General features: G+C 45.3%; 1 protein-coding gene across 1 annotated transcript; it reads left to right on the forward strand.

Moving 5' to 3' along the window:
• Positions 1 to 347: 347 nt before the first annotated feature.
• FBXO21 (F-box protein 21) lies at positions 348 to 14,578 on the forward strand. The gene is made up of 11 exons (XM_031556042.1): positions 348 to 492; positions 2,025 to 2,119; positions 4,185 to 4,306; positions 6,052 to 6,198; positions 6,809 to 6,942; positions 7,161 to 7,297; positions 8,125 to 8,301; positions 9,060 to 9,192; positions 11,677 to 11,867; positions 12,831 to 12,988; positions 13,950 to 14,578. The coding sequence occupies exons 2-11, from the start codon at positions 2,094 to 2,096 to the stop codon at positions 14,126 to 14,128; spliced, it is 1,404 nt and encodes a 467-aa protein (XP_031411902.1). The 5' UTR covers positions 348 to 492; positions 2,025 to 2,093; the 3' UTR covers positions 14,129 to 14,578.
• The last annotated feature ends 321 nt before the right edge of the window (positions 14,579 to 14,899 follow it).

A 14,899-nucleotide genomic window follows, 5' to 3' on the forward strand; every position in this document is an offset into this window, starting at 1 on the left:
AGCTCCAAAGGGAATTGCAGAAGTGTTTAGCATATTTAAATATCCAAATACCTGGATTATGAACAACATTATGAACATATGAAGATTTCCTGTTAACATTTGCTGTTCGTAGGCTGCAGGAGAGCTTACTTTTAAAATATCCAGCAGTATTCAGTTGAAATCCTTTGTGTTTATGCTTCGATGCTTGAATCGATCACTGGATTAATTTATACAATTACACTGAAGGTTGCATTATCTCTTGGCAGTATCTTAGCTTCTCAAGTCTTGTGATTACAATAAGCAGCATTTTAGAGTCCTGGGAGCTATCAGTGATGCTGAAACACTAACAGCCCATTTACTTCTGTCTTGCTGTACAGGTGGCCGTCACTACTGAAGTACTACAGCCACACAGACAGTGTTAGCTGGCTTGAAGAATACAAAGCACGGCACAATGCTGGCCTAGAAGCCCAGAGAATTGTAGCTTCCTTCTCCAAAAGGTTCTTCTCAGAGCATGTAAGTCATGTGGAATAGCCCAGCTATTGTTGAGCACTTTCTGGCACTCTGTCTTTCCTCTATCTCCTTTTCTTCTCTGCAGTCAGAAAATTCTTATTGCCTCACCTGATGTAAGGATGCCAGGCCACCAGCCAAAATGAGAGAGATGGACCAAAATCCAAAGGTGCAAATTGCAAGAGTCCAAAACACACCCTGCAGGTTGTGTACAGTCGTTGCTGAGAGTCTCACTGTGGCTTGAAAAGCTCTTTGCACATCGCTGCATGTTCAGAGCTCTGGGAACTCAGCAACTTCTGAAGGACTGATAGCTGCCCCGTGCATGCCACAGCCTGTGTGTTTATCTCACTGCAGGCCTTGTGCGGGGATTTGTTCTCCTGGGAGTTGTCAGGAGTTATTTGAAAGCAGGTCAAATGCACATTAGGTTCACTGAGTTGGAAAGCACGTTGTTCAAGTTCTTTACCTACCCGTGACGTCAAGATGCCTTTCTGTCTTGTGTAAAAAGTAGAAATTTAGTCTCTCAGAGAGATTTATCTGCATGCAGACCAATGGTTATTCCACTGCCTGTTGGCTGCCTGGGTTTTGTCTAGCTGTACAATTTGAGTGAACCTGGAATTCTGTGATGTAGCCATAACTAAGGCTGATCTTAAAAGTTCCTGCTGGAGCCAGTAAGTGGCCACTCCTCACTGGCTTTTTTGTAAATGCTTTGTGTCCCAGTAGAGAGTTCCCCTACAATAAAGGAGACTCATAGTGAAATCTTCTATCTGATTTTATGCAAATGTTGACACTTAGGTTTTCACCCCCAGAGAGAAAGGCCACGGTGCCAGTGGGGTACTAGGAGATGCGTGTGTCCAAACTGTTTGTTTTGATCTGCTTCACTGTAGTTGCAGCAGCTAGACATTCTACTGGGAAGAAATGTGTGTCAGGGCATTACCTGAGTGAGAGGCTCCTGGCCTCCTACAGTTTCAGTCATGTATGCAAAAGCTGTTGAGGCTGTTAGTCAGCAGTAACCAAACGTTTAAAAATTGGGGCTACCATCTGTGGGGTTAGAGAGGGCAGCTTTCTTCCTGACACAGAACTGCAGGAAGGAGACTTTCAATTAAGTTCTGCTAGATGCAGTGGAGTGCCTCCTAAGATATGTATAATGGGAATTGCATTTCCCTTTTTTTTTTTTTTTTTTTTTTTTTTTTTTCTTCCAGGAAAAAGTTGGTTCAAACTTAAAATTGCTTTTAGCTTGGGCCCAGTCTGCATAGGATCTGGTGTGCTTGGGCTGGTGCATACAGCTCTGCAGGAGCCCTGAGTGCTGGAATAGTTAGCTCAGCTTGCTCTAGGGTGCTCCTTAATTTGTCAGTGGATCTTTATAATGAATCAGTGGAGTGGAGGCCATGAGTAGCCAGCTCTCTGAGCTGAATATTCCTTAGATCTTAAATGATGTTTAAAAAAAATCAAACAAAATTGGTTTTGAAACATGCTATGGAATAACGTTCTTTAGGAAAGAATCTCTTGTGCTCTGCATAACTCAGCATCTAATTTTACAGGTTCCCTGCGATGGATTCAGTGACATTGAGACTCTTGGGTGCCCAAGTCATTTTTTTGAGGATGAGCTGATGTGTATCCTTAACATGGAAGGCAGGTAAGGAAGAGCAGGAGGGTTTGGAAGTGGATAAAGGAGAATGATACTGCGGTGAATGCCTGATGTCAGCTTCTGCCCTTTCGTAAACTGGCGTCCCCAGACTTACTGAGGCTGGGAGTATTGCTTTGCATTTAGTTTCAGAATACATTTAATATTCCCAGGAGAAAACCACGTGAACTGTTCCACAAGAAGGAGGTCCTCTGGCTTCTGTTGCTCGCTTGCTTCTTTGCAGACTCGCGGCGTCTCTCAGTGTACATTCCACGGACCTTCTTTTCTGCAGTGGTTTTGGCTTAAGCAGTTCTCATCCCCTCGTTCCTTTTTTAGTTATGTTTTTGTTTAAACTCGGATCGCTTTGCTGCACTGAATTGCAGGATGGCCCCCCAGCACAGCAGGGAGCAGAAGTGCTTCAGTGTGGATTGCCACTGTAAAGCCCTGCATCAGAAAATCACTAACTTTTTTTTTTAACCTTTTCTCGTTGCCTTTCTTAGCTGTAGTAGCTACGTACCATTTTTATCCCCAAACAAACAGCTGAGTTTAATTGAGCTGCTGCAAAATTTGCCGTTCTGTAAATTATGTAGACAGGTGAAATGAAACTTCTAGTTCGTTTCTGCCTGGGTGTTCTCATTACCGTGATTAACACTGAGCAAGATGAATAAGTCGCTGGTTTACTTGAAGGTTTTTCTGCTGGGAGCATATAAACCATGCTGGTTTTGCTGTGATACAAAGCAGCAATAGATTTGCCTTAATGGGCTCTAATAGCCTTGATTAAAGGGGCTATTAGTAGAGCTTGGAAAAAACAAAACCGGCATGACAATCATCTCATTTTTTTTTTGCTTTTTCACATCCATTTTATTACCTTCTCTCTATGAACTGGGACTAAACATCTCTCATTTGACAACTGGTTAAAAAGCTTTTGAGCTTTTGCACTGGCCAAATGCGTCTCTGTAAAGCAGAATTGATGCTAATTACACCCTGATTAAGCTGTAGTTGTTGCCATTCAGGAGCATTAGGCTAAATCATTTCTCTGGAAGATAGCCCAGTAAAACAGTTGTCCCTTTTGAGCATCCCAATTTATTGGAAGAGGGTGAAATGTTATGAGGTTTGATTGTTCTCCTGTTCAGTGGGATGGATAAGACTGATTTGACCCGCAAGCTGGAAGAGAGAAAACACAGGTGGGGAAGGAGTTACTTTGCTAAAGGAGGAGGCTGGACTTGTTTTATAAACATGGCAAGGGTAGAGCCTGGGAGTCAGTTGAATCCTCCCTTGTTTTCTGGGGAGAAGGCAGGGCTCTGTGCCACTGCTGACTGGTGTAGAAGTGCTTGGTGAAGCCCTGGGTAGCACGTTACTGAAGGCCAGCTGTTGCTTTGGTGTGTGTGATTTGGATGCCTCCAAGTTGGTCTGTCTTGCTTCAGATGACCTCTCCAAACCTTACCTGGATAACAGGCAACTCTGTCCCTGCTTCTTGGCAGAAGTGCAGGGTGCTGCCTTCACTCGCTAATTTCAAAAGTGAAGAGATTTTACTATGAAAGCTGCAAGGTTTTGGGCTCTGTGATCTACAGGCCAGCTGCTGATTCCTTCCAGCCTTTTCCAACTAACAGGGATGTTTTTCTGGCAATTACTTTTCTGAATACTACTGGGCGTACATTCCTGTTCCTCATCAGTGTTTCTTGTTGGTGAGAGGATATTTTAACATTGCATTCTGGAAGGATTTAGAGTCAGAGGATAATGTTTTATGAATAAAATACAGGATTTTCATCAGATATTCCTGAGCTACTTTAATCAGGATCTGTGTAATTTCCCACAGTACTGTATCTTCTCAAAATACTATCCTAGTGGCTGGATGAAAGTTGGAGATGATAATAGGGGCAGTGTGCTGTAAGTTGTGCTTCTTCTGATGATGAATTTGCTCTTAACTTTTACCTCTTTGGAGATTGTGGCATCATCAGTCTTCTTTAAAAAATCAGCATATAAAATTATATTCGTCTTCATTAGAAAAGTTAAATCACATGTTTGTGCTCAAAGTGCTTGTTTAAGGCAATACAACTTCTTGTATTTGAATGTGCAGGAAAGGTCTCACCTGGAAGTACTATGCAAAGAAAATTCTATACTTCCTACGGCAGCAGAATATATTGAAGAATCTGAAGGAGTATCTGCAGCGCCCTGCTGAGCAGCAGTCGTTTCTGGAGGGTAAGTCCTTGCCAGAAGTCCCATGCAGGGCACTTAACAGCTTCCCATCACTGTTGTTTCGCTGGGAGAGAGGCTTCTTTGCTTATATATCAGTTAGTGACACATCAGAATTAAGACTGGATTTTTGAGGTACCTGAAATCCTCACAAATCAACAGCAGTTGCATGGTGTTGTGTCAGAATAGCAGCTTTCCACCAGCTGGTCAGTGCTGTGCTTGAATGGTTGTGTGTGGACGGGTAAGCAGAGAAGCAATGGGAAAACATTAAAATATTTGCATTTGAGGCATGAACGATCCACTGAAGAGAACAGCATTAACTCAGCATCCCTGTTAGCTGATGATGCAGAAAATGTGGCCCATGGGCTGGGTGTGTCCTAGCAGTCCAACTGATCTGATTTTGAGTCAGCTCCCTGCTCCCTCCCTTCCCAGAAGCCAGCTGCTGGCAGAGTGCTGTGCTCACAGCCTGTGTGCAGTGTCTTCAGAGCTGTCTGCTGCACTTGGAACTGCAGTGTGGAGCTGGGTGGTGGATGGAAGTCTGGTGGTGTGGTGGGAAGGCTCGTGCATGCTGTAATGAAGAAAGGAAAGGCTGTACTGCAGCTCGTATCCTCAGTTTGTTGGGTTACACTCTGCTTTAAGCTTTCTATGGAGAAAACCATCTTTGGAAGGAGATGAGACGTGCCAGTGTCTGAAGAAGAGGCCCTTACTCTTAATATTACCTCAGAACATCACAGGAGAGTTTCTGTAGCACCAAATATGGTTCTTGTTGGTGGCAGTCCACTTTTGAGGGAGGGACTGTGTTAGTGCAAGAAGGAAAAGCCAAAGATGGCCTTTTCTGGAAGATAGTTAACTGTGACTTAATCATGTGAGCCACGAATACAAGTGTTTGTCTGCCATGCAGGTGCAGTTACAGTGCTGACAGATGAACTTCTGGGAAGCTTTACCTGGTCAGAATGGGAAGCACTAGGGAGAGAAGATGTGGTGTGGAGACCTGTTAAGATTCTGCAACTTGAATACAGGCCTGTTGTGGAGGTGCTAATGAAGCCCTATGAAGCTGAAGGAGGCATGATCAGTACAAAATTCTTGCACTTAAATACAGTTGATTCCAAAAGTTGAGCAATATAGGGGTTTTGGAAAGAGTGTTCTTGATTGATAAGATGACAAGGAGAAGATTCTGCAAAGGGCTATTTTTTAATTTTTCTTTTGTTGGCAGAAGTTTGACAGAAGAGTGTTGGGCAGCAGAAAAATGAAAATCTCTTCAGTTGTAGTGGATTTCTGACATGAAGATGGAGAGTGGGCATGGGAAGATGAATGTAGCAGAGAGGGATCAATGAGCAAGAATGATGACAACTGAGGATGTGGCTGGAAGAAATCAGAACTGATGTAGAGTGAAGTGAGATTGTGTGGGGCTCTGAATAAGAGGCATTATGAGTTGGGAGGATGCCAGTGAGACAGGAGTTGGCTGGTTAAGCAAGGCTGGTCTGTCAGCTACCTGCTCTGTGTACAAATGAATGCTTTTCCTTTCAGGATGGTAGATTGAGGTCTACTGACTTTAACTGGTGTTTATCACTGTCAGCTTTGTTCTTTGCATTTTGTGATAAATCCCATATACAAAACTGAGCTTGAAAAAGAAAGCTGTTGTGTTCTGCTGCAATTGCTTGCTGTGTGCCATAGGCCTGGAACTTTGAGTAGCTCAAACCAAGCCAAGAGAAAACTCAAGTTCTGTTTCTTATATAGTTTGTTTTTTCCAGGTGCTGTTTTAATTGACCAATATTGTAACCCACTGTCAGACATCTGCTTAAAGAGTGTCCAGGCACAGGTGGATGAGATCACAGACAAAGTGCGCAAAGTGCTCCGGACAAAAAATCCAAGGCACCCCAGCGTGGCTTCCAAGGCAGGTACTGTACAGAAATGTCTGACTGCTGAGCCTTTCTTCAAGTCTCAGGGCAGGCAGATGAGGTGAAACAGCTGTTGAATTATTGCAGCTTTAAGTATTGTCGTTCCTCATCCTGCTGGAGCATATTCGGACATTTGCTTAAACTGCTGTTGAGGCAACAGCTGTTTGTTCAACCCCAGAAACTCAATTAGCCCGGGTAGGCTGTCCATGTGATGCTGTTTAGGCAAAAAGGATTGGTTAGTGGCAGGATTTTTTTTTTTTTCCCCCCATATGTCCCTGAAGTCTTAAGTAGTCGTGATGCATGCAGCTCAGCCATGGGACTGGGAGTCAGCCTTCTTTCTCTGCAAGTCTGAGAAAGTCAGCAGCAGTGAAAAAGATCTGTGCTTTAACATCTCCCATGGTCAGGCAGAATGTTGCTCCTTTTATAAGGAGTGTTATAAGCATTAGTCTAATCTATCTTTCAAAGAGAGAACGAGTGATCTGTCTCTCTGTATACCTCCAGTCTCCTGGCTACTTGGATCTGCATCTTGTGTTCCCAGTACATACAAGAATTTTGGTGTGAAGTTCAGTTAAGCACACCTGTGTTCTTATTGCTCTGCATGTGTTTTTAGGAGAGATCCTGATTCCAGAAGTGGAGCTTCAGCGGCAGGTACTTGATGCTATGAATTGTGTCCTATACGAGCAGTTAAAATACAAAGGAAATGAACTGGATTACTATAACTCCCTGAATTCATACATTCATCAGGTATGTGTCAGGTAAAAACTAAAGGACTGCAGGGCTTGGTGTGCTCTCTGTGGTGTTTGATTTGTCTAGGTGTAACCAGACAAGTAATTCTTCTCTGGAGTTATTTGCTGTAAAATGGATATGTCGTGTTTTAGTGCTTATTCTGTCAAGTTGGTGTGAAATCAAACCTTGGTGTTTGTGTTGTTTTTCTTAATACCCCTTGCATTTTTGTCCCTCAGGTTTTGATCCGCAGAACGGGGATTCCTATCAGTTTGTCTGTGCTGTATTTAACAATTGCCAGGCAGCTGGGAGTCAAACTTGAACCAGTCAACTTCCCTAGTCACTTTCTGCTGCGATGGTGTCAAGGAAAAGAAGGGTAAGTGATCTGAGTTTTATCCTCAGCTATAAATGCCAGGAGTTTACAGTTACAGACCTACACCAGAATGTTCAGGAATTTCCCATCCTAATCACAAGCTATAAGGAAGTAAAGATGAGCTCTCTAAAGAAATTTTCCCAGATCTCAGCTCTGCCCTTACTGAATAGTAGCATTACCTGTGTGTGAAATAACAGGAGCCATGAAGTAACGATTCTCTTAATAAGATTGCAAAAAGCTGAAAAGAAGAAAGAAGGTGCTGATTTCACATAACCCTTCATACAGAGCAGCTTCTAGAGGCCATTGCTGCTGCACACTCAGTTAATTCTCTGAGTCAGTGCAGCATACACCTTTGACCAACCAGATCATGTTCAGTTTACAGAAGTCTGCGTTTTCTGAAGGGCATTGGCAGTCCAGTTCAGAGCAATGGTTCTGTGTGTGCATGTATACACACACACACACCCCGCTTGGCACTAGACTTCAGCTGCCATGTGTGTGCTCTCTGTTACACGTTCCAGTGCAGCATCATAATGTAGTCTGGTAATAAATACAGCAAATCTGAAAATTGAAAGGAAATAAAGCAAATCTGAAGGAAGCAGCTGACGTGACAAAATGACCTCCTAGTTTCTGTGTCTTTTCCCATGTATGTTTAGCTGAAGAGGAAACTAGGAAGGAAGAGAAGGCAGCAGGTAATCTCTTTTTGGGAGGGAGCTGGGATATAAATGCCACTTGGCATTTTAAAAATAATCTTGAAAGTGCTGTAAGGAGAACAGAAAGAGGTAATCCTGCTTTACCATGAGACCCATCGTAACATCCCGGTGTCTTGCTAGAAGCACAGATATCTTTGACTACACCTACATTGATGCCTTTGGGAAGGGGAAGCAGCTGACGGTGAAGGAGTGCGAGTACCTGATAGGGCACCACGTGACAGAGGAGTTCTATGGGGTGGTGACTTCAAAGGAGGTCCTGCAGCGTATGGTGGGAAATCTCCTCAACCTGGGCAAGCGGTGAGTTGTCACAGAGCCGTGTGGCCTGTGGGGAGAGGGACCCACGCTGCACTGGCTGCCTGTCCTGCACTTGTGTGTCACTGTGCTTGAGTGAGTGCTTTACCAGTCGCACCAGGCAGTCTTGAAAACTCTGGGTGTCACATCACAGTGTCTGGTCGCTTTTAATCGTCTGTAGCAGCATTGCATGGAGGCAAGAATATTTAGTGAGGTCATTTTCACTCAAGGAAATGGACAGATGTTTGTTTTTCCTGTGTGTAAAGCAGACAGGAACTGTTCTCTTTAGAGCAGAGATCTTCGTTTTGACCAGGTATGTGTCACCCAAGTGCTTAATGAGCAGTTACAAAGGGACTATCTGAGCATGCAAAAATCTGTTTTTATTTCCACATGTCCCTGGTAATCACTTCCCCAGATAGCATCAGACAGAAATGGCAGAGTAGAGGGGTTGCCTTAGGTGTAATTTAGCAAGGGGAACAAAAGGAAATTTCCGAAGGTAATGGCTTGGAGAATGAATTCCCTGAGCAGGGTTATTTGACCAAGCAGAGTACTGGTAAAAGGGGAGGGTAAAGGCCAACTTTCAGCTGTGTAGCTTTTCTTCTGAGCAGGCTGTTGGATGTGATGTGTGCCAGCCTGGAGTCACTTGCTGAGTGAGCACACTGGTACCTGTAGCATCGGTTTTGGTGACTGTCCCTGTAAACCAGAGTACTAGGGATAGGAATTGAAGAGCTAGCCTTACAATTGAGTTTCTTTTTTGCTGGCAGAGAAAGCACTGATCAGTCTTATCAACTCTTGAGAGACTCGTTGGATCTGTACCTGGCCATGTATCCGGACAATGTGCAGCATCTAATGCTCCAGGCTAGGTTATACTTCCACCTGGGAATCTGGCCAGAAAAGGTACCTCGGCACTCGGTCCTGTGTTTTCTGGTAGGCTAAGCATTATTAACACCAGTCTATTGATTTTTTTTTTTTTTTTTTTAGACTACATCACTTTGCATTACAGTCTGCTACAAGTTGTTTCTGTAATAAACACAATTGAACGAGTTATCACATTTCAGAGAATCAATTCCTACTACGTGAAGCAGGGAAAGAGGATGATTCTTGCTTGCCCTCAGGGAGAGTTGTATGCAGCCTCAGGTCTGAGTCATCAATGATGATTTACTGCCAGAGTCTGATGGTTTGTCTCAAAACCAGTACTTTAGACTTGTAGCTGTGAGTTACAAGAGAGTTCTGCTTGGTGTGCCTCCATTGTGGTGGTGGTGCTGGAACTTTTACAGGACTCATATAAAAGGAGCAATTGCTTTATCAGGAAACGTGCAGGAAATGATCTTTTACAAACAGCCAAACCTGTTCTCTGAAACCTTAGTTACACAATCAGTGACTCTTGTGAAAAAGCAGCATGGAAAGGATCCCAAGGACAGGAATTTTAGTATCATCTTCAGCCCTGAGGAATCTTGTGATTGTGAGACAGGTGGTACAGCAGTATTCCTATAGTGTGTCACTGCAGCTGGGAGGACTTCCTTAATCAAAACTGCCTGTGCTGCTTTAGTGAATATGACTTGCTCGAGCAGTGCTGTGCTGTATCTAAATGTTAGGTGTGGTGAGGAGCTAGAAGTATTGCTGGACAGCTGAGCAGAAGGCACAGTTCTTACCTCCAAATTAACTGAGGCATATGATTGCTGAAGAGAGAAGAGAGAATTTATTCCTTTTGAGGAATAAACTGTGCTAAGCTTGCTGTTCCTATCTTATGGCAACAAGTTTTAGGGTCCCCACAGAAAAAGCAGCCCTGAGAAAGAAGCTGTGCACAGGGGGACTGACTGAGCTGAAAAGGCAAGCACGCAGACAGAGTACAGGTAGATCATCTCCTTTCCAGCACTTAGCTGTGTGTTTGTGGTGTTTAAGTAGTTGCATTGTGCTGCCCTTAGGACATATAGCAACCCCCAGTTGCTGACTTTCACGTGTAATCTCTCTGCACCACATTGCCAGATGGAATGACAGCATCCAACTCTGTTTTTTTTTTTTTCCTGTGGTGTCCTCATGTATCCCATCTTTCCAGGCTATCATATAGAACTGTAGTTGGCCAAAGAACCCTGAAGGTCTGACAGAGCAGAACGTACCAAATTCCATAGAGGTCTGTCAGATTTTGTAAAAAGTGATAAAAAATCTTGGAAGTCAAGCAGAGCTGCCCGGAATGTTGTCTGAAATTTGCCCAGAGATGTTGTGGGTGCCCCATCTCTGGAGGCATTCAAGGCCAGGCTGATGGGGCCCTGTGCAGCCTGATGGTGCTGGCTGGCAGCCCTGCCCATGGCACGGGGGATGCAACGAGGTGGTCTTTAAGGCCCCCTCCAACCTGAGCCATTCTGTGAGAAATAAAACTGTCGAGAATCTGTGGCAGCTACAGTCACCACCCTGAGCCTTTCCCTTTCTGTGAGATTTTTCAATTTTCACATCATTCTTCAGGCAGTGAAATGCCAGCCAGCAGTGTCAGGTGGCTGAGAAGCCTGAGTGGCGTTTCTTCCCATACCTGAGGCCTCATCTGTGTTCCTGAATGAACTTTTTTCCCCCACCATTCACGCTGAGTAGCCAGAGCTGGAAATTTTGACCGACGAGCCTTGATCACTTGCCAGGTGCTGAGGGGTGTCAGATGTTGGAATTGATGTTGGGGCTGATGTATCTGCCTTTTCCCAAGCTGTTTAGACAACATTTTTGTTAAGATCAAGATGCAGGAAGACAGAGCACAGCTTGCATTGCCTGTCTCTAGCAAATCTGGTGCCAGCTGTTCTGCCCTGGTGCTCTGACAGCGTGCCAGTGGGCTGGTATTTTGGATTTACTTTGGGAACACTTGTAAAGTTAGTGCCCTTTAGTTACAGTGAGTCAAGCAGATTCTCTGTCTCCTGCTCACTGTTTCATGGGTACAGCATTATACAGATTTCTGCTTTTTTTTTTCTGTGTTGAAGAACTGTTTAAAATCTTTGTCCTCAACTATAGCAGAATAGGAATGGCTTCACAGCAGCAGTTAGGAGACGAGCAGCAGAACCCTTTTAGCATCCCAGGAGCCTTGCAGCAGCGTCTGCCCTGTGATTGCAGGATGTGGTGCTGCTGCCTTTTGTGACTTAGTTTTAAGGAGTTGCTTTGCTCAGCAGCGCCCTGCCTTGGAAGTAAGCATCTGTACAAGCAGAGGATAGAGCTGTTTGCAGTGGCTGCAGGCTGAGTGCGAAGAGCTCGGGGCTGTGCAGGTAGAGCACAGGTTTGCAGTCCTCTGTGGAGAGCTTGTGGTGAAGCACACGTGGAGCACTTAGACCCAGCTATCGAGAGAGAGATCTGTATGTCTGACTGCTGCAGAGACCTGCTCTGAATGCTTGCATGTTTTGCTTGCTGAAGGTTCTGGACATCCTGCAGCACATTCAGGCTTTGGATCCATCACAGCACGGGGCTGTCGGGTACCTGGTGCAGCACACCCTGGAGCACATCGAGCGTCGGAAGGAGGAGGTGGGACCTGAGGTGAAGCACCGCTCAGACGAGAAGCACAAAGAGGTCTGCTTCTCAATTGGGCTGATTATGAAACACAAGAGGTGAGCTCTTCGGGGGATTCCCTGTAGTACCAGGAGTCTGCAGTGTAACAGCGAGTGCAGAAGTGTTTGTTCTGGCAGTAATGAGACGTGGTTTTATCAGCCCAGAAGGCACCTGGAACAGAGAATGCCTGGCACGTGTGTCTATGCTGCATGTCTTCTCAGGGAAGTGGGAGCAGATCTGTCTGTTCTTTAAGAGAGCAGGCACTGCTGCTTCTGTGTGCATGCGGGGAGGTTTGTGAGGTGCTGGGTGAGTCATCGTGTAGCACAGATAACATTTCCACAGTCCAAAGCTCTTGAAGATACATCAGTAATCAGTTAATGAGGAACTGTGGAACAGAATCGATTTCCAAAGAGATGAGATTCCTAAGACAGCTTATGAATCTTGTGCTGTGCTGTTATTACCCTCTCCTCCTGCATTGCACAGAGGCTTTGTGTTCCTGCCTGTACAACTCTGCCAGAATGACAAGCTAGCTCTGTTTCTCCAGCCATTTCTCCATCTCAGCAAGACGTCTGGAGCTTATTTTAAGAGAGTCAGCAGTGTTGGTTCTGGTACCATCGTCATATAAATATTCTGAAAATAATGCTGGCTTTGTTTCTGGAAGTTCAGTGTTAGGACTACTACGTCTGTGTGTGTGAACAGAGAGTGGCTGTTTCCCCTCCCTGTTCCTAGCTTCCTGTTCTCCTGCCTGTTGACATCCCAGTCTCTTTCCCTTTCTCATTCTTACTTGAATTTGCCTTTCCTTTGTCCTCAGCTCTTTGTTGCTGTCTGCTTACCAAGTCACTCCTAGTCATTTCCCCCCTCTCAAAACACAAATATGCACACAAGATTTTTGTGTTGATTTTCCTCTCTTTGCTCTTGCCTACTCACAGAAATCCTCTATCCCATGTGTGCTGTATTGGCCTTGGTGAAGAGAGTTGGCTGTGAAGTTTTCTCAATCTTTGCTGTGAATTCTCTTTCATCAGGTATGGCTATAATTGTGTGATTTATGGCTGGGATCCTGCCTGCATGATGGGACACGAATGGATCCGAAATATGAATGTCCACAGCCTCCCCCACGGCCCCCACCAGCCCTTCTACAACGTGCTCGTGGAAGATGGCTCTTGCAGATACGCTGCTCAAGGTGAGCAGGAGCCTCCTGTGCTTACTGATCAGAGGTGCACAGAGAGAAAAAAGGTGCTTAAGGGAACAACTCTTTCAAGCAGCAGGCATGAAGTGCAAGTTGTAATTGAAGTAGGAAGGAAGATGATGTTGAATTGGTGGCAGGTTTCTTGCTGTCCGTGAAACCAGTGCTGCCAGGACTGAGTGTGAAGGACCACTTCCTTGAAATCTCCTATTGCCATAGAAATGAGTCCGTGTTGGACACAATTGATTTCCATCTTCTTTCTGAAGTTTGAAGTTCTGTAAGCAGCTCTCAGTGAAATTACAGCCATGCTTTGGGCAGGACCTGGAAATCCACTGAGAGAGCACAGGAACTTTGCTCATCAGGGCTGGGTTGTGAACCGCTTTACCAAGAGGTGCCCAGCCCCCAGGGAGCACAGGCAGCATGGATTCCAGGGCCACCTCTGGGAAGAATGGGACTGAAGTGGAATGTTCCTTCAGAAGTGTCAAAAGGTGTAGGGGGGAAAAACCAAAACAGCTCTATCTTCATAGGTTTAAAGTGCAGGTGTTTCTCATATGGGGACCCAGTGCGTTGCAGCCCTTATTAGAATGATTTGACCTCGTTAAGAGTCTTTAAAATATAGATATATAGTGTGCCATAGATTCATCTTAAAATGTACACCTCACTGAAAATTAATGTGGTAATCACCTGCAGTGCTTCTAGAGTTGAGTCATCTCTTAGGGTTGTTTTTTTCCCCTCTAATTGTTTATAAACAAGTATAATTAGCTCTGATTACAGCAGATTCCTGAGCACAGCGCATTCTACCTAAGCTGTAGGTTGGTGCTATTATCTGTGGCATCCAGCAGTTCTGCTATGGGGAAAACTGAGGGGATTGTCCTTGCTGAGGTCTTGCTGCCTGTCTGAAGTACACCTTGTATTGCCTTCTGCACGTGGTGAGAACTGCCTGCTTGCTGTGCTGCAGAGAACCTGGAGTACAACTCGGAGCCTCGGGAGATTCCTCACCCCGACATCGGCCGCTATTTCTCAGAGTTCTCTGGCACTCACTACCTGGCCAACACCGAGCTGGAGCTTCGCTACCCAGAGGACCTGGAGCTGACATGCAGCACAGTTCAGAAGATCTACAGTTCAGGCAAGGAGTGAATGACAGCAGCATCCCGAGGATGGAAGCAGACCGGAGTGTAGCTTTACCCTCTTTGCAAGACTTGCCCCGAGGGCAAGTTTGGTGACAATCCTTTGGCTTAATGCACTGAAAACTGCATTAAACTTTGTAACCGGTGCTATAGAATCTTTCCGTTGCCTACCTGCCCGTTCTGGCCCACAGGGATACTGTGGTAAGGAGCCCAGGCTGAGGGTCTTGCAGGGATGGTCGTGCTGAGAAGCGTGCTGTCCTCTGGAAGATCTGCCCATAAGCTCATTCTGTGCTTGTCCTGCCTAGAAGGTTGGCACCGTGAGATCCCTGGTGTGGAAGAACCCCGTCTTCCAGAGAAGTTGCTTGTCCTTACAGTTGTTGTGGGTTTTGTTTTGGTTGTTTTTTTTTTTCTTAATGTATGTCTCATGCAGGTGATAGTTTTTAAAGCCTGTAACGTTCCACTCTGTCTTCTCCAGTCTGAATCTGTGGTCAGCTTCTGCTTCACCTTCATATTCTGGATGTTCACAGATCCATTCCAATACTGACCATCCTCACAGGCCTGGGAAGAGCCCTGACAGCAGCAAGGTTTCCAGAGGCACAGTGCAGTGCAGTTGGCTGCTGCAAGCTCTCCTAATGCAGAAGAGGAGCTGCTGCTCCCTCTCCCTGTCCTTACCCTGCCCTCTGAGCACTGAGACACAGCCCTGAGCACTCACTCAGAGCTGTGTGTTCACAGCCACCACCGCTGCTTTACCTCCGGGCAGCCCTGGCTGCTGCTGTGTGCT

The sequence above is a fragment of the Meleagris gallopavo genome, chromosome 17 (genome assembly GCF_000146605.3).
Source record: "Meleagris gallopavo isolate NT-WF06-2002-E0010 breed Aviagen turkey brand Nicholas breeding stock chromosome 17, Turkey_5.1, whole genome shotgun sequence".
Taxonomy (NCBI): Eukaryota; Metazoa; Chordata; class Aves; order Galliformes; family Phasianidae; genus Meleagris; species Meleagris gallopavo.